Here is a 26,456-nt window from a genome sequence, read left to right on the forward strand (position 1 = left end):
TGATGCTGCCACCACCATGCTTCACTGTAGGGATGGTGCCAGGTTTCCTCCAGACGTGATACTTGGCATTCAGGCCAAAGAGTTCAATCTGGGTTTCATCAGACCAGAGAATCCCGTTTCTCACAGTCAGTCTCTTTTTGCCTTTTGGCAAACTCCAAGTGGGCTATCATGTGCCTTTTACTGAGTAGTGGCTTCTGTCTGGCCACTACCATAAAAGGCCTGATTTGTGGAGTGCTGCAGAGATGGTTGTCCTTCTGGAAGTTTCTCCCATATCCACAGAGGAACTCTAGAGCTCTGTCAGAGTGACCATCGGGCTCTTGGTCACCATAGACAGTCGATTGCCTTTCCAAATCAAGTTGTAGGAACATCAAGGATGATCAATGGAAACAAGATATACCTGAGCTCAGTTTCGAGTCTCATTGCAAAGGGTCTGAATACTTATGTACATAAGGTATGTTTTTTCTTTTTAATAACATGGCTAAAATTTCTAAAACCGTTTTTCACTTTGTCATTATGGGGATTGTTGATGATTTCTTTTTATTTAATCCATTTTAGAATAAGGCTTTAACGTAACAAAACGGTGAAAAAGTCAAGGAGTTTGAATACTTTCCAAAGGCACTGTATATAGTATAAGGTACATAAGTCTCGACTTTAAACGCAACTTCCCCCTGCCTGGTCGCTCTCATCCGAATGACAAGGTCATACAGCAATGATGCGGTCTGTAGACGATGCACCGAGTTTATTCAGGGATCTCTGGGGAAGCGGGAATAAGAGCATTTGAGTAGAAGATCAACAATTGGATGTCAGAGGGTACAATTCAGTCTCACTCTCGCCACAGAAACACACAGAACTGAGAAAATACTGTTGGAATGATGCCTTTGTTAGTCTACAAAATGTCACAGTGAATAAAATATCACCACTGCAGCAGATAAATGGCAGTTTAAGAGGCACTACTAATTATCTATATACCCTGGCAGCCCTATGTACAGCAATAGCCTAATAATAGGTTGGTGGGTGGATAGGCAGATTGAGGGATAGACAGATAGATGAATGAAGGAATTGGTATACAGGGAAATTACTAAATGAAAGCAGAATTTACTGGGTGGAAGTAATCAATGAGTGAATGGAGAAAGGAGGATAAATAGGGTTGGGACTGACTGGGTATGGTTGTAATTGGGTCATGTCTAGCTGAGATACATCTTTTGTCAAATTTAACATCAAAAGTTGCTTTAAAAAAAAAAAGCATTTTCACTAACCCTAACCTTATTATCCTAACCTGCTGCGCAAGTTCCCCTAAACCTGCTACGAAAAGTCAATTGACAAAAGCTGTATCCCTTCTAGACAAAACCCAATAACTGGGGGGGGGGGGGGGGGGGGGGGGCACAGATGCCTTATCAGGGGATGACTGGGAAACCCTGTGCCTCCAAGCACCGTTCTCCTGTTAACACACTTGGTGAGGTGAAATGTTCAGAATGTTGCAGGGAGAAATGCAATGAAGAACGGACGTACTCCATGAAAGACCATCATATCTGTTCTACTCCATACATTTCTATTCGAAACAGACGATACCTTTAAAAACAGACTCCCAATAAGATACAGTAACCCAAACTAGCCTTTCCAGTCTGTATTTCTCAGTCTTAGCTCTAATTTAGTTGTATCTTTAATCATCCACCATGTTGATGCAGTAGACGAACATGACTGGGGAATGGGAATCACACAAAGACTACGCAACACCAGACTCACTCGAGAGTCAAATCATCTCGTTGCTGTCTATTCCATTTCCCAGGTGACGACACGTACTGTTCTCAAAATGCGAGACGACAGACAGATCACTCTTCAAAGGCAAGAGTTATTCAGTAAGCCAGGGATAGGCGCCAACATGCTCCATAATACTAATCAGTGTAATGTGGCTAGCGCTAGTGATGGCAAGCTGCTCCTCTGGCTGGAGTTGGAATGGGTGGCAGCTGCCAGCCGGATGCCATCACCTACAATAGAATCATGGAGGAGAGAGGAGAGAGGCAGGACGAGAGATGATTAGGAGGAAGAAGAGAGGAGTGAAAACTAGGAGGGAGGAAGTGTGGTTATGAAGAGTGTGTGTGTGTGTGTGTGTGTGTGTGTGTGTGTGTGTGTGTGTGTGTGTGTGTGTGTGTGTGTGTGTGACAAAATTGGACATTACGGAGATATAAAAGCTATTACTCTAGTAATCCGGTATCTCATGTACACACACCACAATCTGATTGGGCTAGGCCAGCTGCAGCTATCCACATGTTTTCAGGCTCTGCTGTCTGGGATAACCTTACTCCTGTAAATTGTGGGGCGAGGAGATGGTGGGGAAAATGGGATCGATGCTCCATTTACACATAACGCTGTCTTAACCGTCACACCACTTCCAGTGTTGAGGCTGGACACACTCATGCATGCACACTTACACAAACACAGATCGGCCTACACTGAAGCATGCGCACACAGTCCCTTGTGTGTGTTTAGCGATTCGAATTCTGCCATGAAGAGGGGTCAGGCAGCCTGCGGATGAACCATCCGTCTCACTGCATAGGAACCATGAGGCTAAAATCAGAACATACTCAACCAAATATGATGGAAGCAACCATGTGAAGTACTAAGATATGACATTACAATAGAATACAGCAGGGCAGGCCACACCTTCCAGAAAGCATATTCAACCGTGACTATTTTATAGCTATCAAAAACAATCCAATTTGGCTTTCATTATTGATGGTATGTTTGTAACGCAGTCCCGGTTCCATTCCCAGAAATAGTCAGAGGGAGAGGAAAACAGGATGCGGGAGAGAGCAGAGGAAGGGTAGACGTTCACTGATCTCATCTACAAGTGCTGGTGATCGAGAACTCAGAGAAAGAAAAGGCATGAATATCCTCTCTCCCTTTTCTAGTCTGTTTTTCTACTCCCCCGGCCCACCAAAGGAAGCTATTTCCTAGAGATGTCACCACTGACGGTCTCATCTGTTGCCTGCCTGTTCACTGCTCAATGAGATGATCTGTGCCTCGCTGCATCCTGCACAAATCACTGCTCCTCCTGTGGGTGTGGAACACACGCCCACACACACACACACACAGAGAGAGTATGTAATCTGATTATGCATACAAAAATGGTACACATCCCAGTCGCTCATGTGCATACATAAAACTCTCACATATTATGTAGCCTATGTAAAACTACTAACACAAAGAGAACATACACAGGTTTCCTCCCCCCTTGTCTCAACAATGATCCTAAAGCTAGAAAAATCCAGAGAGAAAACGCTGAAAACATCCTTAGTCTGTGTGTATCGTATGTTGGAGGATTGCCTGTCGACACAATATAGATGTTCAGGAATTCAGTGGAAACACCTGTCTGTATTGGAAAGAAACCCCGGTATTGGCGTCTTTTGTTCAGGCACCAGTAACCGTCTAATAACAATGGTTAGTCGGCATCACGGCGTCAAGCGGCAGCCTGGAAACCAGCAGGCTGTTCTGTAAAGGTGCTGCTAAAGAGGGGGGAGGTCTTTCTCATACACACTATAGCGCCAACACACACACAGTCTACTAGAACACACTAACAAAGCGGATATCTCTCTGAAAGGGCGAGCTAAGCTGTCAGGCTAAAGGCTAACAAAGCAGATCTGTTCCTTTGTCTCATCTCAAGGATGGAGAGTTTTTGTCTTGTGATAGATCAGCGTTTCCTAAACTAGGGGTTGAGACCATGAGGTGGCGAGAGAAACTAATTCACCGCTTGGTTCATAGAACCGCAGTTACGTGAGTAACCTCCAATATACACTAAATGTGGTGGGGAATGTTTCTTAGGCTTTATTAGTCGAGTGACAACCAATGTAATTTGCTAGGTTATTGTTATCAAACGCGCCTTTGGAAATGGTGTTTTACCAGAATAAAGTAGCCTGAGAAACCACTAATCTGGCTACATAGCCTTCCTGCTGATTGGGGCTTAGGTTTCATTAGATTGTTCAGGTTCACCATCAGCAATAGTTTGGGAGTTTAGCTTTAAAACAGAATATAAATATATATGTAAATATATAGTTTAAATATAGTATATATAAATATATAAAGGGTGTATATATATATATAAATATATAAATATATATATATATACTCATTTTTAAATATACAGGGTCAAGTTTATTTCATAACAAGGACAAATGTTTTTTTCTACCTGCACAGTCAGCAGGAGGAAAAGAGAACTTCCACAATGGTCTAAACCAGTGGTTCCCAAACTTTTTATTGTCCCGTACCCCTTCAAACATTCAACCTCCAGCTGCGTACCCCCTCTAGCACCAGGGTCAGCGCACTCTCAAATGTTGTTTTTTGCCATCATTGTAAGCCTGCCACATACACACTATACAATAAATGTATTAAACATAAGAGTGTGTCACAACCCGCCTCATGGGAAGTGACAAAGAGCTCTTATAGGACCAGGGCACAAATAATATAATCAATAATTTTGCTCTTTATTTAACCATTACATATAAAACCTTATTTGTTCATCAAAAATTATGAATAACTCACCACAGGTTATAGAGAAGGGTGTGCTTGAAAGGATGCACACAACTTTGCAATGTTGGGTTGTATTGGAGAGAGTCTCAGTCTTAAATCATTTTCCACACAGTCTGTGCCTGTATTTAGCTTTCATGCTAGTGAGGGCCGAGAATCCACTCTCACATAGGTACGTCGTTGCAAAGGCCAAATACTTATTTCCCTCATTCAAATGCAAATCAATTTATAACATTTTTGACATGCGTTTTTCTGGATTCTTTTGTTGTTATTCTGTCTCTCACTGTTCAAATAAACCTACCATTGAAATTATAGACTGATCATTTCTTTGTCGGTGGGCAAACGTACAAAATCAGCAGGGGATCAAATACTTTTTCCCCCCTCACTGTATCATTGCATAATGCAGAAGATACACGAGAGTTCAGGGGCCTGGCTTTAACATGGTTAACCATTTTCACTGTAGTGTCCAAAACATCTTTCAAGCTGTCAGGCATTCTCTTGGCAGCAAGAGCCTCTCGGTGGATGCTGCAGTGTACCCAAATGGACTGTTTGAAAATGTGAAGAAAAAAGGTTTATTTAAAAATAAATAAATAAATAATAATAAGTGAATCACATTTTTATTTGGCGTACCCCCGACGGCATTGCGTGTACGTACCCCATTCTGGGAATACCTGCCCTAGATGATATGATTACTCACACCCATGATCTCTTATGATGCTCAATGCAATGTGGCAAGCTTTGCACATATCCCTCATATCTTTCACTGTCTCAGAGGCAGGTGGTGACTGAAATATGCAGAGCATGTTCTTGACTGGCTTCGATAATGGGGTTCTGCGGTGTGATTGAAACAGAGCCACACCGGTGGAAGACCTGAGACCAATCATACGACACTCTCCTTTTGGAGATGTAAAAAATATTTCATAGGGAAAATGCAGCGTAGCCTATTACAGTGCAGATAAAAGAGTCAGTCTGCCATTGTTGAGACGGCAGAGTGTGTGTAAATAAGTTTCCCCAGGGAAACTTGATGGAGTAATATGATTCCATCTGAAGAAGAAAAAACTACAAAAGGTGACAGTGGGAAATGCAAGCTTTGCACCCCACGGGACGCTTCTTTTTCTACTACGCTATCTCTGAGTACGTTTGCGAGGAACTGAATACGAGAGGGAATTTTTATTTATTTTTTGGTGAATCACATTTTTATTTGGCGTACCCCAGTTTGGGAAAACCTGGTCTAAACCAACCGATTTTGCAATTAAAATAAAATAATAATATTGATATAAAAATATCGATTCTCACACAAGTCTCAAAGTTCTTGGTGGGTATTTATCGACTTCTCAGCAAAAAAAGAAATCAATTTCTCATGGCCCTGTCTTTCAAAGATAATTTGTAAAAATCCAAATAACTTCACAGATCGGTTTAAACACCGTTTCCCATGCTTGTTCAATGAACCATAAACAATTCATGAACATGCACCTGTGGAACGGTCGTTAAGACACTAACAGCTTCCAGACGGTAGGCAATTAAGGTCACAGTTATGAAAACTTAGGACACTAAAGAGGCCTTTCTACTGACTCTGAAAAACACCAAAAGAAAGATGCCCAGGGTCCCTGCTCATCTGTGTGAACGTGCCTTAGGCATGCTGCAAGGAGGCATGAGGACTGCAAATGTGGCCAGGGCAATAAATTGCAATGTCCGTATTGTGAGACGCCTAAGACAGCGCTACGGGGAGACAGGACGGACAGCTGATCGTCCTCGCAGTGGCAGACCACGTCTAACAACACCTGCACAGGATCAGTACATCCTAACATCACACCTGCGGGACAGGTACAGGATGGCAACAACTGCCCGAATTACACCAGGAACGCACAATCCCTCCATCAGTGCTTAGACTGTCCGCAATAGGCTGAGAGAGGCTGGACTGAGGGCTTCTAGGCCTGTTGTAAGGCAGGTCCTCACCAGACATCACCGGCAACAACGTCGCCTATGGGCACAAACCCACCGTCGCTGGACCAGACAAGACTGGCAAAAAGTGCTCTTCACTGACGAGTCGCGGAATTTGTCTCACCAGGGGTGATGGTCAGATTCGCGTTTATCGTCGAAGAAATGAGCGTTACACCGAGGCCTGTACTCTGGAGCGGGATCGATTTGGAGGTGGAGGGTCCGTCGTGGTCTGGGGCTGTGTGTCACAGCATCATCGGACTGAGCTTGTTGTCATTGCAGGCAATCTCAACGCTGTGCGTTACAGGGAAGACATCCTCCTCCCTCATGTGGTACCCTTCCTGCAGGCTCATCCTGACATGACCCTCCAGCATGACAATGCCACCAGCCATACTGCTCGTTCTGTGCGTGATTTCCTGCAAGACAGGAATGTCAGTGTTCTGCCATGGCCAGCAAAGTGCCCGGATCTCAATCCCATTGACCACGTCTGGGACCTGTTGGATCGGAGGGTGAGGGTTAAGGCCATTCCCCCCAGAAATGTCCAGGAACTTGCAAGTGCCTTGGTGGAAGAGTGGGGTAACATCTCACAGCAAGAACTGGCAAATCTGGTGCAGTCCATGAGGAGGAGACACACTGCAGTACTTAATGCAGCTGGTGGCCACACCAGATACTGACTTTCTTTTGATTTTGACCCCCCCCCCCCCCCTTTGTTCAGGGACACATTATTCCATTTCTGTTAGTCACATGTCTGTGGAACTTGTTCAGTTTGTCTCAGTTGTTGAATCTTATGTTCATACAAATATTTACACATTAAGTTTGCTGAAAATAAACATAGTTAACTGTGAGAGGACGTTTCTTTTTTTGCTGAGTGTATTACTAGCTCAAACACTGAACCTGCAAAAATGACATTCCTTCGTGGGTGATGATAATTTCAGATTAACTTACAGAGAGAGACAGAGAGAGACAGAGAGAGAGAGAGACAGAGAGAGAGAGAGACAGAGAGAGAGAGAGAGAGACAGAGAGAGACAGAGAGAGACAGAGAGAGAGAGAGAGAGAGAGAGAGAGACAGAGAGAGACAGAGAGAGACAGAGAGAGACAGAGAGAGACAGAGAGACAGAGAGAGACAGAGAGAGACAGAGAGAGACAGAGAGAGACAGAGAGACAGAGAGAGACAGAGAGAGACAGAGAGAGACAGAGAGAGACAGAGAGAGACAGAGAGAGACAGAGAGAGACAGAGAGAGACAGAGAGAGACAGAGAGAGACAGAGAGAGACAGAGAGAGACAGAGAGAGAGAGAGAGAGAGAAGTCCGCTCAGTCAGATTCAGCTCCCGAGCTCCATCAGCAGCATATTTGAATTTAGAATGGAAAATTAAATGTAATTTATGCAACAACTGTTAGTGCATCGAATCGTATCGCAATGAACGTTCCTCTAATCAAACCAAATCCTTTCAAACTAAAATGTTTTGTTCCTGTATCATATCGGAGCCCATGTATCTAGGATGCATATCAAATCGTCTTGAAAGGGAAAGATGCAGATCACTAGTACAACAGTACTGGTTTTGTCTTCCTGGGCTCATTTACACGAGTCACACTCTCCAGGTGGGGTGCAGGAGGAAGGATGGAGGGGGAAAAAAATGAGCAGAGATAGACAGAGAGAGAAAGACACACAGAGCGAGAGAGAGACACAGAATGGGGGCGAGAGCCAGAGCGGGAGAGCACGGGGAGAGCGAGAGCGAGCGAGAGAGAGACACAGAATGAGAGAGAGCGAGAGACAACAGAGCGAGAGAGAGAGACACAGAATGGGGGCGGGCCGGCGGAGAGAGAGCCGGAGAGGAGCGGAGACAGAGCGAGAGAGAGAGCGAGCAGCCTTGGGCCACGCCTGCTCTCCATTCACATACAGCATGTTCATACCTAAGATGATAAAGATGAAATTTTACTCTATTATTTTCACGCTCCCTCATACACACAAAACACACCAGGGCCATGTACGACAGATACACACAAAACCATCCTACATTTCCCTCCTCCATCTCCAGCAGACCAGCCATGTCTGACAGAGCTGGAGGTCCATTGATCCAGACAGTGAACCCACACACAGCTCCATTAGATGGGCTGTGTGGTAATGTTCTAGGCCTTTACTCCTGTTCTCCTGGGGGAGAGGAGAACCAGGTGGCGTTAAGAGAACTAATAGTCTGGTATAAAACCACTATATACTTCTGGAACAACTGATGGGAGCTGAGGAAGGGTCAGCAGCGAGAGAGAGAATTCCTGATTGAGAGAGTGAAAATAGTGGCAGGGCAATAGGACTGAGGGAGACAGACGGATAAAGGTAGGTAGACGGAGAGGAGGGGTGGAAAGAGAGGGGGAGGGAAGAGCAAAGCAGAGGGAAAGTGAGCCAGACACAGAACCAGCCTGTCTCCCCTGACTGTAAGGTGTCAATACTGCAGAGGGAGAGGCTGCAGACAGCCAGCCTTTCTCCCCAGTGCACACATCTACCACACACAGAGAGGCAGAGAGAGTGAGCAAGTGAGGCAGAGGGAGAGAGAGAATGAACTACAGGACAAAATACAAACTAGAGGTGGACCGATTAATCGGCATGACCAATTAATTAGGGCCGATTTAAAGTTTTCATAACAAATCGGTAATTGGCATTTTTGGACGCCGATTATAGCCGATTACATTGCATTGCATGAGGAAACTGCATGGCAGGCTGACCACCTGTCGTTACGCGAGTGCAGCAAGGATCCAAGGTAAGTTGCTAGCTAGCATTAAACTTATAAAAAACAATGAATCTTCACATAATCACTAGTTAACTACACATGGTTGATGATATTACTAGGTTAACTAGCTTGTCCTGCATTGCATATAATCAATGTGGTGCATGTTCATTTATCATTGAAACACATCCTTCTTCGCCAAACGGGGGATGATTTAACAAAAGCGTATTCGCAAAAAAAGCACAATCGTTGCACGAATATACCTAACCATAAACATCAACGCCTTTTAAAATCAATGCAGAGAAGTAGATTTTTTTTAAACCTGCATATTTAGTTAAGAAATTCATGTTAGCAGGCAATATTAACTAGGGAAATTGTGTAACTTCTCTTGCGTTCATTGCACGCAGAGTCAGGGTATATGCAACAGTTTGGGCCGCCTGGCTCATTGCGAACTAATTTGTCCGAATTTTACATAATTATGACATAACATTGAAGGTTGTGCAATGTAACAGTAATATTTAGACTTAGGGTTGCCGCCCGTTCGATAAAATACAGAATGGTTCTGTATTTCACTGAAAGAATAACGTTTTGTTTTCGAAAGGATAGTTTCCAGATTTTACCATATTAATGACCAACGGCTCGTATTTCTGTGTTTATTATAATGAAGTCTATGATTTGTTAGAGCAGTCTGAGCGGTGGTCGGCAGCAGCAGGCTCGTAAGCATTCATTCAAACTTTACTGCGTTTGCCAGCAGCTCTTAGCAACGCTTGATCACAGCACTATTTATGACTATCAACTCCTGAGATTAGGCTGGCAATACTAAAGTGCTTATTAGAACATCCAATAGTCAAAGGTATATGAAAAACAAATGGTAGAGAGAGAAATAGTCGACGCGTCATAATTCCTATAATAACTAGAACCTAAAACTTCTAACTGGGAATATTGAACCACCAGCTTTCATATGTTCTCATGTTCTGAGCAAGGAACTTAAAACGTTAGCTTTTTTACATGGCACATATTGCACTTTTACTTTCTTCTCCAACACTATGTTTTTGCATTATTTAAACCAAATTGAGCATGTTTCATTATTTATTTGAGACTAAATTGATTTTATTTCTGTATTATGTTAAGTTAAAATATTGTAATTGTCAGTATTACATGTTGTAATTGTCAGTATTACATGTTGTAATTGTCAGTATTACACACACACACACACACACACACACACACACACACACACACACACAAAAAATGTAAAACGTCCGATTAAATCGGTATCGGTTTTTTTGGTCCTCCAATAAATCGGCATCGGTGTTAAAATCATAATCGGCCGGCCTCAAATACAAACCCTCCAACCCAAAAAAGCCTGTGGGGTTGATGGTATCCTCAATGAAATGCTAAAATATACAGACCACAAATTCCAATTGGCTATACCTTATCATCCACAGCTCTGATATATTCCCCAATATTTGGAACCAAGGACTGATCACTCCAATACACCAAAGTAGAGAAATTTGACCTCAGTAACTACCGTGGGATATGCGTCAACAGCAACCTTGGGAAAATCCTCAGAATTATCAAACAGCAGACACGTACATTTCCTCAGCGAAAACAATGTACTTTACCAAATTAGCGTACAACAGACCATGTATTCACCCTGCACACCCCAATTGACAAACAAACAAAAAAGGCTAAGTCTTCTCATGCTTTGTTGATTTAAAAAAAAAATAAAAGGACTCAATTTGGCATGAGGGCCAGCTACACAAATTGATGGAAAGTGGTGTTGGCGGAAAAACATACGACATTATAAAATCCATGTTCACAAACAACAAGTGTGCGGTTAAAATTGGCAGTAAACACTCATTTCTTTCTGCAGCTTATGCCCCACCCACTTCAACATATAAACGGATTGGCGAGGGCACTAGAACAGTCTTCAGCATCCGGCCTCACCCTACTAGAATCTGAAGTCAAATGTCTACCATTTGCTGATGATCTGGTACCTCTGTCCCCAACCAAGGAGGGCCTACAGCAGCACCTAGATCTTCTGCACAGATTGTCAGACTGGGCCCTGACAGTAAATCTCAGTGAGACAAAAATAATGGTGTTCCAAAAAAGGTCAAGTTGCCAGGACCACGAATACAAATTCCATCTAGACACAGTTGCCCTACAGCACACAAACTATACATACCTTAGCCTAAACATCAGCGCCACAGGTAACTTCCACAAAGCTGTGAATGATCTGAGAGACAAGGCAAGAAGGGCCTTCTATGCCATCAAAAGGAACATAAAATTCAATATGCCAATTAGGATCTTGCTAAAAATACTTGAATCAGTTATAGAACCCATTGCCCTTTGTTATTTCATGTTACTAAATGATTTCTTTATTCAGACGAAGGGTACTGCTATGGGATCCCCCATGGCTCCTAACTATGCTAATTTGTATGTGGGTTACATGGAGATACAATCCATTTTCAACCCTCTCAAAAATGTTTTCTTGCCTAACATCATTATTTGGAAACGGTATATTGATGATATTTTTGTTCTATGGAGGGGTGATGCAGAACTGCTCCAGGCATTCCATGCTTTTCTTAACTCCTGTTCTGAACATTTGAGATTTACTATGCAATCTGATACACGTCAAATCAGTTTTCTTGATCTTCTGATCTTGTGTGAAGATAATGTTTTATACACTGATCTTTACAGGAGAAACCTACTGATCGTAACAGTTTGTTGAGGGCCGATAGTTGTCACCCACTTCCCTTGAAAAATTGTTTGCCCTACAGCCAATTCTGTCGAATCAAAAGAATTTGTATTAAACAATCAGATTGACAGAAATATGGCTGAGACTCAGGATAAGTTCAAGGAGAGGGGGTACAACAATGATCAGATTAATATAGCCATTGAGAAAATTCAAAACAAAACGAGACATGACCTTTTTCAAGGTCAGTCTCGCAAAAAGACGCATTCTTGCGTTCTCACTACCCGCTATTCAAAGTGCTCTGAACAAATTAAAGGAATCGTTCACAAACATTGGCACATTCTGAAATATGATGATAGTCTCGGTAATGTGTTTTCTGATCTTCCCCTGGTCGTATTCTCGCGGGGCAGAAATCTCAGAGACCAATTGGTACACTCTGATTTACCACCCCAAGATATTCCTGAACAACGTCTATCTGCGCCACTACTGGATGGAAATTACAAGTGTAATGGCTGTGCTCAATGCAATGGCACTTATAAATGTAGATCCTTCAAACACCCCCAAACAGGGAAATCTATCCCAATTAAAGGTGTTATTACGTGTTCCACTAAGGCAGTTATTTATCTTATAACTTGTCCCTGTGGTAAAAATTATGTGGGTAAAACAAAGCGTGAATTAAAAGTACGTATCTCAGAGCACCGTAGCACCATTAGGTGCAAAAACTTGACTTACCCAGTTGCGGCCCACTTTTTGGAAGCAAACCATTCGATTTCGTCTCTGCGTTATATTGGTATCGAACATGTCACCCTCCCGAGGAGAGGGGGTGACCTTGATAATTTATTGTTAAAACGAGAGGCTGCCTGGATCTTTAACTTAAAGACCCTTGCTCCCTTCGGTCTCAACATAGACTTTGATCTGAAGCCATTCTTGTGATAATTGTGATTTTGCCATTGTAATTGTTTGTTAGATACATTTTAGACTACAAATGCTATGATCGTATGCTATCCATTTGTTTGTCCTTTTGTATGTTCTTTGTATGCCATTTTTATGAAATATTTGAGTTAACCAATGATATTAGGCCATACTTGGCCAGGATTACAAACACCTGTGTGTCTTGACACTATATAAATGACTAATCTCGCAGTGTTTGTGATGATACCCTGATGAAGACAGCTTCGCTGTCGAAACGTTGGTTATTACATTTTTGCATCTGAGCTCTTAGAGTGTGCGGCTTTCCTTTATTTTCAAGAAGGGCCTTCTATGCCATCAAAAGGAACATACAATTCAATATGCCAATTAGGATCTGGCTAAAAATACTTGAATCAGTTATAGAACCCATTGCCCTTTGCTGTTGTGAGCTCAGCAACAAAGAATTCACAAAACACCAAATTGAGACTCTGCATGCAGAATTCTGCAAAAATATCCTACATTTACAACGTAAAACACCAAATAATGCAGAGCAGAATTAGGCCGATACCCGCTAATTATCAAAATCCAGAAAAGAGACGTTAAATTCTACAACAACCTAAAAGGAAGCAATCCCCAAACCTTCCATAACAAAGCCATCACCTACAGAGAAATGAACCTGGAGAAGAACCCTTGAAGCAAGCTGGTAGAAATACCAATGAGCAATCACAGCAGCAAGATTTGAGACCTGTTGCCACAAGAAAAGGGCAACCAGTGAAGAACAAACACCACTGTAAATACAACCTATATTTATTTTCCCTTTTGTACTTTAACTATTTGCACATCATTATTACAACACTGTATATAGACATCATGACATTTCAAATGTCTTCATTAATTTGGAACTGTTGTGAGTGTAATCTTTACTGTTCATTTGCTTTGGCAATGTAAACATATTTTTCCCATGCCAATAAAGCCCTTTAAATTGAATTTTGAGAGAGAGCGCGAGAGAGCGAGAGGCCGAGAGAACGAGACCGGAGCGAGTGAGCATCAGATACATAATCTAAGGAGGGGTGTGGTTGACAACAACCCTTCCACATTACATCACTGCTCTGCATTCTCCAGCACAGTACTCCACAGGGACAGGGAGGAGGGGAAGAGGGATAGGAGGAGGAGGACAGCTTATCATTTCACATCTTTGTAGCGAGTTACCGAAGCCATTCTCTCGACCCCTAGGCTATAGGGAAGGATGGATCTAAGATGACTTAGCTGCTTCTCTCCTTTTCTAATCTCACCTCTCCTCCACCTGCTGTAAGGCCTCTTCACCTTCCAGACCTGTGTCACTTTCTCTCCCGCTGCTGATGATCCCTTGTTCTGGCTGCTTGTGAACGTGTGACTTGTGTGACTTGTGTGTGTGTGTGTAGAGCTGGACCCTAAGGCCTTTGGCTGACCAGCAGTGTGTGCGTGTGTCTCCACGCTAAGGCCTTGGCACCTGCTCAACATTACTCAAGCTCATGCACTCCCTTTGAACATGGAGGCTACTTGGCAGTGGCAATGTGTCCCAGATTACTTCATTAATAGTCAACCACAGGACCTGCAGTTCAGCCTATTCTCTGAGCACTACAGGACTAGAACCAGGTTATTAAGTAGCAAAGAGGCTAGTAACGAAAAAGCTACATAGTAGCAAAGACCCTCAGTTTGCTAATGTGGCTAATGACTGCGATGCTAATGCTAATTGTGTCAAAACAAACATCATGAAGACATGTCAATTAACATGTGAGGAGAATGGCCTAACATCACGGTGGTGTCAGCCGTTTAGTCTTAACTGTAAGTCAATTAGGATCATCCGATGGCTAAATACAGATACCACAAATTAGGGTATCTTGAGCCTCCTCAATAGGGAATGGCTAACCGCTAATGGCAATTATTCAAGCACCATGCTAATAAGTTGGCTAGATAATTAATAACCTAATAATGACAAGATGGTTGATGTGTCTATGATTGGAGAAGGCTAGCTAGCTACTGTTATCAGCACATGGAGTGACTCGGCATGTTAACTGAAGTCAACTCGCTGGATTACAAGGCAGCAACTGTATAGGCCAGGGTCCGTCCCCCCGCTTTCACGTTTTGGTTTTTGCCCTTGCACTACACAGCGGATTCAAATAATCAAAGCTCGATGAGTTGGTTACATGAATCAGCTGTGTAGTGCTAAGGCAAAAACCTAAACGCGCACCCAGGTGGGGCCAACAGGACCAAGTATGGGAAAACTCTGGTCTTGGCCAGCGAAGTGATCCCAGAGCTCTTGCTGAGAGGGATAGGGCAGGCCAGGATGAAGGATGGGATTCACTGTGCAGGCAAGGCAGCGAGTGAAGCACCCTCCCCAAACCCATCACTGAAATGGATCCTTCCAACTTCCCATACATCACTAGCAGACAGGCCAGTCCAATAAAGCAGCAAATGAGAGCGGGGTGGGTGACGGGGCAAAAAGGTGACAAATAGGACCACGGCTTATGTATGACATCATGTTCTCCAGAGGGGACAGAGCGGGAGAGACGAGGTCAGAAAAACAAAGCATGAGCCTTGTTCATCTTATCATTGCTGTGCTGCTGCTTACGAGCCTCTAAAAAGCATACCTCTAATGCCTTTTCAGCTAGTCGTATGGTGATACCTAATGTATATCAAACCATTTACATTCCAGTGCCCAACACAGGCCGTTATCTGACGGAACGCTCAGTCATTACCCTGGATAAACCAGAGTCAGCGCTTTGCAAACAAATAAAGAACAATAGTGATAAGCAGCATTTTAGCCTAGCATAGATTAGCTGTTGCAATACCTTTAAACTGTATCCTGAAAGTACTGCACTCTACCTTCAGGACAACAAAAGGAGACCAAATACTCCCAAGTCGGTATGTAAAAAAAAAAAAAAAAGATATTGGCCTATTCAGCAAACTAAGGGGTTAGGCCTATAACTGCAAATGCCTGCAACAAGAAAAAACACTAAAAATAGAGCCTGGTAAAATAAAAAAAAGGGAAGAAAAAAAAAAAAGAGGAAAAAGAACCAATGGGACAGAAGGGGGGCCCTTAACACTTAAGGACAAAAAGCTCTTCATTAGCATAGCAACCATCTGCTCAGATCTAGCCCATCTCTTCTTCTTCCCCCCCCCCTCACTGTCTCTCCCTCGTGCCCCCTCTCATTTCCATCTCCCTCTCTCGTCATCCCCCTCTGCACCCACCGTCATTACCAGCATCACGCCACACTCCACTCCTCCTCCACCCCCAGGGCCAACGCCGTCCCCCCAGGGAGGAGCCCCTGGCCTGGGCGTCACGGTCACCAGGCCCCCTCTGACAGCTCAGTCTCCAAGCCCAGCCTTGAATAAGGGATAAGAGGGTGGGAGGGAAACCATCGCCCCACCACAGTACCACGCCCTGCGTTCCACTGTCAGCTACCTGCTGCAGTGATAGCCTTGGATAGCCTATCATAGGAATAAACAGTGTACTAGACAGTGTACTGCAGAAACAAGGCTGAGTTAGCTAGTGTTCTAGCAATACCGTTCTGTGCTCACTTTCACTGTACTGTAGGCAGCCACAGGCTTCCACAGCATGAACCCTGTCAAAGACCTTCAATTGGCCCCTTAGCCTTATTGAGGGACCATTGAGAGACAATGTCCTTTGTAGTCAAGAGGCACTATTTTCAGTCATAGCGTCCTTGCTAGGCTAGCGATGTAATGATTGCTATTCAGGGGGCAGTGCCAGTTAGTGGTTATTCCATTTAACCGAGCCCAATATGAACAGATTTTCACACATAAGTCTTGATGAAGACAGCAAGGTTGAAACATGGGGTTCTTTGTACAGTTTGTAATGTGACTGTAGCCCACCTTCGCGAGAGTGCAAAGCCCCTTCCTATCCAAACACATTTAAAAAAGGGGTAGCTATACATTCTATTCAACTGAGCCTGATTAAAACCTTTTCACTCATAAGTCTTGAAGAAAGCAAGGTCGAAACATTGGTTAGTAGTCCACCTCTGATAGAACTAGCAAAGCAACGCACCTTCCTTTCCAATCAGGTTGGATGGAGAGATCACTATAGGGGAAAACAAAGACATCACAGAGTGTCCTTGCCCTAGATCAGGTATTCCCAAACGGGGGTAGGCGCAATGCCGTCAGGGGGTACACTAAATTCTTCACATTTTCAAACAGGACATTTATATTTTCCAACGAGGCTATACATTTGGGTGAATTTCCCACCCCCCCCCCTTGCCTGAGTAGCCTCGTTTCACTGCCAAAAATAAAATTAAACCATCTAGTGTTCAGCGAAATAACACCACAATGTCAAATACAGGTAGCCTAGTCAAATAATTAAAATCCAATCACATTACCAGTTACTCTCTCGCGGGAAACCTTCACTCTTGCTCAGACATTTAGAAACGATACATGAAAATTTGAAAAATAAGCCACAGGTTTTTGGAGCGAGAATAAAGACGGCTTTCGAGTAGTTAAGACATGTATTAAAGCAACAGATACCATTAATAAGAAAGGGCTGGAAGAGTCTTATATGGTGACCTACTGAGTGGCTAGGACTGGCAAGCCCCATACTATTGTGGAGGACTTCTTTCTGCTGCCGCAGATGTCTGGGACAATGCTGGGGGAAAAGGTACAACAACAACAAAACTATACAGACAATGCCTTCATCAAACACTGTTTCACGACGCATCAGTGACATGGCAGGAGATGTTTTGAAACAATTACTGCTTAGCATACAAGCCAGTGAATTATATGCGTTACAGCTGGATGAGTCAGACCGGCGGGCCTGGCACAGCTCCTGGTATGTCCGTTACGTTTATGGGGGGTCAATTAAGAAAGACATCCTCTTCTGCAAACCAGGGCATGAGAGGATATTTGCAAAGTACTGGACAGCTTTGTGACATCAAATGGACTTCGGTGGTCAAGATGTGTTCGTATCTGTACTGATGGTGCAAAAGCCATGACAGGGAGACAGTGGAGTGGTAATGCGCGTGCAAGCAGTTGCTCCCGATGCCACTTGGGTACACTGCAGCATCCACCGAGAGGCTCTTGCTGCCAAGAGAATGCCTGACAGCTTCAAAGACATTTTGGACACTGCAGTGAAAATGGTTAACTTTGTTAAAGCAAGGCCCCTGAACTCTCATGTATCTTCTGCATTATGCAATGATATGAGCAGCGACCATGTAACGCTTTTACAACATACAGAAGTGCTCTGGTTATCAAGGGGCAAAGTATTGACACGTTTTTTTGAATTGAGAGACAAGCTTAAAGTTCTCTTCACTGACCATTTTCAGTTGTCTGACTGCTTGCATGATGATGAGTTTCTCACATGACTGGCCTATCTGGGTGATGTTTTTTCTCACTTGAATGATCTGAATCCAGGATTACAGGGACTCTCCAACTATATTCAATGTGAGGGACAAAATTGAGGCTATGATTATGAAGTTGGAGCTCTTCTCTGTCTACATTAATAAGGACAACACACAGGTCTTTCCATCACTGTATGATGTTTTTTTTGCCGTGCAAATGAACTTAAGCTTATGGACAATGTCAAATGTGATAAAGCGAAGCACCTGAGTGAGCTGGGTGAGCAATTACACATGTACTTTCCCTAAACGGACGACACAAACTGGATTCGTTATCCCTTTCATGCCCTGCCTCCAGTCCACTTACCGATATCTGAACAAGAGAGCCTCATTGAAATTGCAACAAGCAGTTCTGTGAAAATGTTACTTAAATCAGAAGCCACTGCCAGATTTCTGGATAGGGCTGCGCTCAGAATTCCTTGCCTTGGCAAATCGCGATTATTGGAGGACCAAAAAAAAATATATATATATGACATTTATATTAATGACAATTACAAAAATACTGAATGAACAATCATTTGAACTTAATATAATACATAAATAAAATCAATTTAGTCTCAAATAAATAATTAAACATGTCCAATTTGGTTTAACCTCTCTGGGCTAGGTGGGACGTTTGCGTCTCAGGTTTTGGCCTGCCATATGAGTTCTGTTATACTCACAGACACAATTCAAACAGTTTTAGAAACTTTAGGGTGTTTTCTATCCAAATCAAACAATTATATGCATATTCTAGTTACTGGGCAGGAGTAGTAACCAGATTAAATCGGGTACGTTTTTTATCCGGCCGTGCAAATACTGCCCCCTATCCCCAACAGGTTAAATAATGCAAAAACACAGTGTTGGAGAAGAAAGTAAAAGTGCAATATGTGCCATGTAAAAAAGCTAACGTTTAAGTTCTTTGCTCAGACCATAAGAAAGCTGGTGGTTCCTCTTAACATGAGCCTTCAATATTCTCAGTTAAGAAGTCTTAAATTGTAGTTATTATAGGAATTATAGGACTATTTATCTCTCATAGACCTTTGACTATTGGATGTTCTTAAAGGGACTTTAGTATTGCCAGCCTAATCTCAGGAGTTGATAGGCTTGAAGTCATAAACAGCGCTGTGCATCCCAGCACTGCTAAGAGCTGCTGTTTGAATGAATGCTTACGAGCCTGCTGCTGCCTACCACCGCTCAGTCAGACTGCTATATCAAATCATATACTTAATTATAATAAACACAGAAATATGAGCCGTTGGTCATTAATATGTTTATTCTTTCAGTGAAATATGGAACCGTTCCGTATTTTATCGAACGGGTGGCATCCCCAAGTCTAAATATTACTGTTACATTGCACAACCTTCAATGTTATGTCATAATTATGTAAAATTCGGGCAAATTATTACGGTCTTTGTTAGAAAGAAATGGTCTTCACACAGTTCGCAACGAGTCAGGCGGCCCAAACTGCTTCATATACCCTGACTCTGCTTGCAATGAACGCAAGAGAAGTGACACAATTTCTCTAGTTAATATTGCCTGCTAACATGCATTTATTTTAACTAAATATGCAGGTTTAAAAAAAATATACTTCTGTGCATTGATTTTAAGAAAGACGTTGATGTTCATGGTTAGGTACATTATTGCAACGATTGTGCTTTTGTTATATCATCAAGTTGAAGTAGGCTGTGATTCGATGATAATTTAACAGGCACCACACTGATTATATGCAACGCAGGACAAGCTAGTTAACCTAGTAATATCATCAACCATGTGTAGTTAACTAGTGATTATGTGAAGATTAATAGTTTTTTATAAGATAAATGTAATGCTATCTTGCAACTTACCTTGGCTCCTTGCAGCCACAAGGTCCTTTTGATGCTGCACTCGCGTAACAGGTAGTCAGCCTGCCACGCAGTCTCCTCATGAATTGCAATGTAATCGGCCATAATCAGCGTCCAAAAAGGCCGATTATCGATTGTTATGAAAATTTGAAAATCGGCCATGCCGATTAATCGGACGACCTCTAATTGAAACAGCACCACACCGGTGGAAAATCTGAGACCAATCATACGATACTCTCCTTTTGGAGATGTAAAAAAGATTTCATAGGGAAAACGCGGCGTAGCTTATTACAGTGCAGATAAAATAGTGTCAGTCTGCCGTTGTTCAGGCGGCAGCATGCGTCTAAATAAGTTTCCACAAGGAAACTTGATTAAGAGTAATATGATTCCATCTGAAGAAAAAAAAACTACAGAGGTAACAGCGGGAAATGCAAGCTTTGGACCCCACGGGACACTACTTTTTCTGTTACGCTTTCTCGGAGTATGTTTGCGAGGAACTGAATACGAGAGGGAATTAGTTCAACTTTACCTCATATGTCACGTTGAGACTAATGATGCACCGACTATGACATTTTTGGCCGATACCGATATCCAGTATTTTCCTTGCCAAAAAAAACCCTGATAATGATAACCAATATTAAGCATTCTAGTAGCCGCTAAAATGTTTAACAAACACATGGACACAGCAGTCTAAAGCACTGCATCTCAGTGCAAGAGGCATCACTACAGTCCCTAGTTCGAATCCAGCCTGTATCACATCCGGCCGTGACTGGGAGTCCCATAGGGCGGCGCACAATTGGCCCAGCGTCGTCCGGGCCGGCATTGTAAATAAGAATTTGTTCTTAACTGACTTGCCTAGTTAAATAAAAAGGTTACACACACACCAAAAATGTATTTTGTTGGCATTTACATATGTCCCCATTACCAGTAAAACATAATAAAAACCTATTTCTTTCACTTACTTGCTGTGCTGTTTCGTTGTTCATTTGTTCAGTCATTTCATTCTCAACCAGGATTTCTATGGAACGCCGTTTGGGTCTTTGTGTGTCAAACAACACTATTTGACCAATCAGGACCTGAATATGACTGCACGTCACAATAATTTTACGCGTTCATACATTTTTTACGTAGTTATTACACACTGATTACACTATCGGTCTTATTTCATGTGTCGCAACGATTCATCGATACGTATGCTATGATGCTGGTAAAGTTGTCTCACGCACCTACAGTGCTGGTCATAAAAAAAGCTAGCTAGCTCATGGATGCAAACAATGTTCTTCCCCAAAAACATAGCAAAACGACATCTGTTTCAGTAGCTATAGTTAGGTGTCATCCAAAATAACTAATTTATAAGACAGTTCTTATTTGATTAATGGTGGTCAGACCCATCTATGTGAAGCTAGCCACAATAAGGATTAGCCACAACAGTCGACTTTGCGGCTAGCCTTAAAAATAAAAGTATGTCATAATTCTACTATTTGTATTAATTTGCATCACTGTCAATGACATACTTTTATTTTGAAGGCAAACCGCAAATTCCACTATTGTGACTAATCCTTATAGTGGCTAGCTTCACAACACAACCAGGTGGAGCCTCACTAGCCAGATGAAGCTCGCTGGCTGCTTATAACGTTAGAGTTGGGCAACAAGGTTAAGTAGCTGGCTAGCTATTTATTTTCATGAACTGAAGTTCAATTTCAATAGGCAAACAACAATACTTACTCACAAGTATTCCTAAATCATTGCTAAGAATAATGAAAATGTCTGCAATTTCTACTGGTCATTGTTTTCAGGCTGATTGTATTGGTGCTAGCTAGGTACCAAGCTAAAGCTAGTTACCCCAAAAGTTGCAGTCGAACAAAATTATGCTTTATTACCAACGCGGTATTGTAAACACATCGTTCGTGGCCGGTGTTTGCAGACTTTTTTGTACAGCTTTGACAGTGCTACTGTATCTTTTTTGACAAACAAAGACCCAAACGGCATTCCATAGTATGTATGTCGTGAAGCAAATAGCAGTGACGCTATTACTGTGCAACTCCGGTAGGGCAACATCTGAAAAATAGCGCACTTGGTAGTGTGTACCGGTGCTCGACCAGTCAGCGTAAGCCAACATCACCCATGACAGAGAGCGGTTGATTGTCAAGGGCAATGAATTCCATTAAAGCCAATATAATGGATTTCACCTTTGAGTTGTCTCGCTGACATTTTCTTACTCTTTCAAATGACTGCTCGACTTGTTGACTGCTCGATCCATACAACAGACATTGTGGGCTAGGTTAGGAATGCTGTGGTGCGCAAAATTGTACGTGCCGTCATTACGTCCTGTACATACGTTATATAGGTATGCACAGTAGCTTTGACATCAGTTTTTAAACATCAGGCCGATACCCATGTTGCATTTTTAGCTAATATCACCCGATTCCGATATGTTCACCGATATATCATGCATCCCTCGTTGAGACAACACGTCACAAGACTGAGCCTTAGGCCTACCTACCCATTTGTCAAGACTATTTGTTGTTCGCTTTCTCTGTCTTGAAGTAAATATCTGCCATACAAATCCTGAATAAACTCCCTATTGGTAAAAACCTTTGGGCAATAACTGCAGTAGCAGTGAGGGAGACAAAGAGGCTGGTGGATCAGGAATTCAGGTAGCCAGGCTTCCCTAATAGGAAGGCCTTGAAGTCAATGGCAGAAAGTAGCTACAAAAAGGGGTGAAAACCAGTGACACCTTACAACACCTCAAACCAATCCCTTGCTTGGGCGGAGCTCAAAAAGGTGCCCACTAAATTAGTTTGGGCCGTAGGAGCAACAGTGGTCGGGAATAGCTGATTAAAATAGGTTGATGTATGCAGTGTGTGTGGTGACTTTCAATTTCAATAAATCAGAGACCGTCGACAACACTTGATACACTAAACTTTTACCATAGCCTGTAAGTAGACACGTCATAACATTTATTTTTGTAGTGATCAAGCAGAGGAGTTGTAGTGCCTTCAACGACTCGATTGTGTGTATAGAGCACGCCTCTGGCAAAACAGAATTCCGTTTTTCCCTCCAGGTTTTGAATGTTACAAACTAGCATACGCAACAACTCTGCAAAATGTGTCCTACCCAGTCGCAAAACAGTGACTAACATAACGCAGCACCCCTTCCACAAGCTGTCAGTCAAAGGACAGCCTTTCTTGGAAATACGCAATTTTTGCATAGTGCAGGAAGTGGCCTGGTCATGAATTAAGTTGCTCAAGAGAATATGTGACTGAAGAAACACCATCTGAGCAGCAGGTGGACACAGGATGCACACTGACAGTAGTGATGCGGGGGAAGAAAAAATAATAATAATAAATAAATAAATAATAATATATATTTTTTTTAAATCGATACAGTTACATATCGGGATATTATTTGACGATAGATCATATTGTTCTGACAATATCATTTTTGCATCTGAACCAAAACGCCAGTCATTTTCCATCTCCTTTTTAAATAGGGAGCCAATTTGTTTTCAGCACTTTTATTTCCATGACTGATCAAAACTAGTTCTCATGGCACTCTTGTCCCTCTACAGTAGACATAGATTGAGCAATATGTTTGGAACAACGAATCACAACACATATAGAAAAATGAGGATCGCAATACATATATCGGCACCCAGGTATCGCGATATCGTATCGTGAGGTCCCTGGCAATTCCAAGCCCTAACAGACAGCCTAACAGACGCGCACACACACAGGGAGGAAGAATACACACACAGCTCAGGCTGGACAAACACACAAACTGATAAGGAAGGACAAAAACACACACGGAGGGCAATGTTTAAGGCCTAAAACATGACTATCATTCAAAGTCACACAGAGCCCAGTCACCCTTTGTGTGTGTGTAGGTAAACATCCCTGACCCATTGTTATCCCCACAGATGCATGACTAGACTTTTGTCCTGACTTCCAGACCCTTATTCCATTGCTAGAACTTTACACATTTATCCCAGAGGACAAAGCAGCACGGCCTGCCTGCACTGTTCACCGTGAGTATCTTCTAGGCCCAGCCCATCCCAGCTCCACTCCCTCAGTGTGACCCTTTTCCATAAGGCCCTGGAGTGAGCTCCCTGTTACCGCAGTACTGAATCCCATTATGTCAATACGGCAATAGCTCTCTATTCGGTTTGTAATGATACTGGCTCGACAAAGCTTTTATGCATGAATTTGAGGGATTGGATACTCTGCTTTGGGCAATCTTTCTTTTGAATTAATGTTGTGAATCAATTGGACCCTATTTACCTTGATTTTTTGTGATGGCATAGGTTATCTTTCCTTATGTAATATGCTTAAGACCACGTATAAGACACTGAGTGTACATTTTTGGGGGCATAGTTTTATGGCTACCTGATTTGATAATGAATATACTAGGCGATAGCCTCAATTCGCTTCCGACTAAGTTAGGTAACTAATGTGAAATGCATTCATAGGCAAGGTTAAATACCATGTATGGCTTTGTATAGATGTATTATTGTTAATTAAAAAATGAAACGTCAGCAAAACCTATCCACTTTAAAATGTCAGTCATGCAGGATGCTATCCACTTTAAAACTGCCTTTGGCCAATGGAAAACTAACATTACACCATCAGTATCTTTGATTAAACTGACTCCTCGTGTAGTGGAGGGATAGCATAGAATCAAAGACTTTAATAACTAACCCAAGATAAACAACAGCCTGTTGTTTCCAATGGTAGCAAATTAATAAGTGGGCAGAACAAGCAATGAGGTGGGCAGAACCCAGCACGAGCTAGCGAGATCCTATTGACGCATTCTAGCATGCATTTATTTGTTTTCTGTTAGAGAAGGCCTACGCGTGTGCAATAACTCAATTCGCCTTGGCACTCCTAAACAACCGTCTCTTTTGGGAACAGAAAACTGCATTGAGATCAAATATGCTTAATCGATGACAAAATTTGCATTAAGTCTCATCCCATCTCCTCCCACTACCGGCAACTAGGCTTCTGCTCATCACATTTGGTGGTGAGTGGAAACGTCAACCAGATGCTTCAGGTTTATAAATCCGGTGAAACATCTGGGTCATTGTTCCATCAGTGATATAATCTTAGCAATCTCCTCTAATGTGATGATGGGTCAAGGATAGCTTGAGCTGTCAGTGTCAGATACAGCATCAGCTAGACACCACCTTACATGATTCAGTTAAAGTCCTTTCTCTCATTGTTTAAGCTGCAGTTTTAGCAAGTGTTCCCTCTTCTACAAAAGTTGTCAATGATTCATTTACTGAAAATCTGAGATGCAAACTAGCTAGCTAATTTATCAGCAATGTGCGTTCAATTAGCTAGTAAGTTAGCCTAGCAAACCTGCCACTTAGCTGAGCTGGTTAGTGGAGTAAGTCATTTATTTGGGTATAACTAACAATGTGCCAATGATACTAACAAACTAGTTAATCGTTATACCAGCTAGTCGCAATAAAAAGTTAGCTAGCCAAGCCTGTTAAGTCACACCCAGTTGTACTGCACATTTCAAGAAATGTGGGTTAATATGCTGAAGCTAGGCACAGTAATTGCAACAAATACACAAAACGTTCGCAATGCCGGTTATGGCATGCTAAACCGGTGGCGGTGTAACGTTACTAATTAATTTAACCAGCTAACGTTATCTGTCAATAACGGGAAAAGACACCTTGTGCTTGAAGCTAGCTAACTAATGTTACCTCCAACGTTGAAAACATATTGTGTGGCTAGTTAGCTAACGTTAGCAGACAATTACCTTTGTTTCCCGTATGTCTTGCTTCCCTCCTTCTGGGTACCACTGCACCCGGACAAAACCCCTTCCCAGAGGTGCCAGGCTGTCCACAACACTGCTCTCGGTGTCCGAGTTACAGGGGATACAGCCACCTCCTCCACCTCCTCTACCTCCGCCATCGTCGAGGTCCGAGTCTGAATCAAATTCCTCCTCGCCTTGTATCATTCTGACTAGGCCGAACCGGACCAAGTCACGATACCGACCTGACACCAAATCGTGGGAGAAAAGAAGCCGCTGTGAGCCGCCTGCAGAAGGAGAGAGCGCCATGGATGGAGGCTCCGAACCCGGGCTTACAGCCGGAGAAAGAGCTGCGTCCGATGCCACGGGTTCCGCCATCGCTGCAGTTGTCAGGGAATAATGCGATAAAGGGAGACGGATGGTGGAGAAGAAAAAAGAGAAACCTGTAACCATGGAAGTGCACGTGTTTACGTCGATAGGGCGCGCGCTGCGTAAACGCACTCAGAGAAGAGTCGAGGGCCTGTCAAATTGACAAAGGTGTTTTTTTTTATTTCAGCGTGGGTTTGACTGAATAAATGAGTTTGAGACAGCAGACAGTTATATCACACAGTTATTATAACACATCTTTCTTTATATTCTAGTCACAGTCAGGTGTTGCTAGCTATATGATGATACAAATGTATGATGTAATGTGGCCAATTTCATA

General features: G+C 42.7%; 1 protein-coding gene across 4 annotated transcripts in view; it reads right to left on the reverse strand.

Annotated features, from left to right (window-relative positions):
• The window catches only part of LOC106564911 ((E3-independent) E2 ubiquitin-conjugating enzyme UBE2O), a 52,674-nt gene extending 26,445 nt beyond the window's left edge, over positions 1-26,229 (reverse strand). For 2 of the 4 annotated variants that reach the window (XM_082958866.1, XM_045691267.2), the window contains exon 1: positions 25,757-26,227. In XM_082958866.1, coding sequence (XP_082814992.1) covers positions 25,757-26,203 — 447 coding nt within the window. In that variant the 5' untranslated portion in view covers positions 26,204-26,227. Of the gene's footprint in view, positions 1-25,756 lie in introns of all 4 variants that reach the window. The other 2 variants (XM_014131417.3, XM_082958867.1) reach the window with 2 other exon arrangements.
• Positions 26,230-26,456: the final 227 nt, after the last annotated feature.

The sequence above is a fragment of the Salmo salar genome, chromosome 12 (genome assembly GCF_965601325.2).
Source record: "Salmo salar chromosome 12, fSalSal1, whole genome shotgun sequence".
NCBI classification, from domain to species: Eukaryota; Metazoa; Chordata; class Actinopteri; order Salmoniformes; family Salmonidae; genus Salmo; species Salmo salar.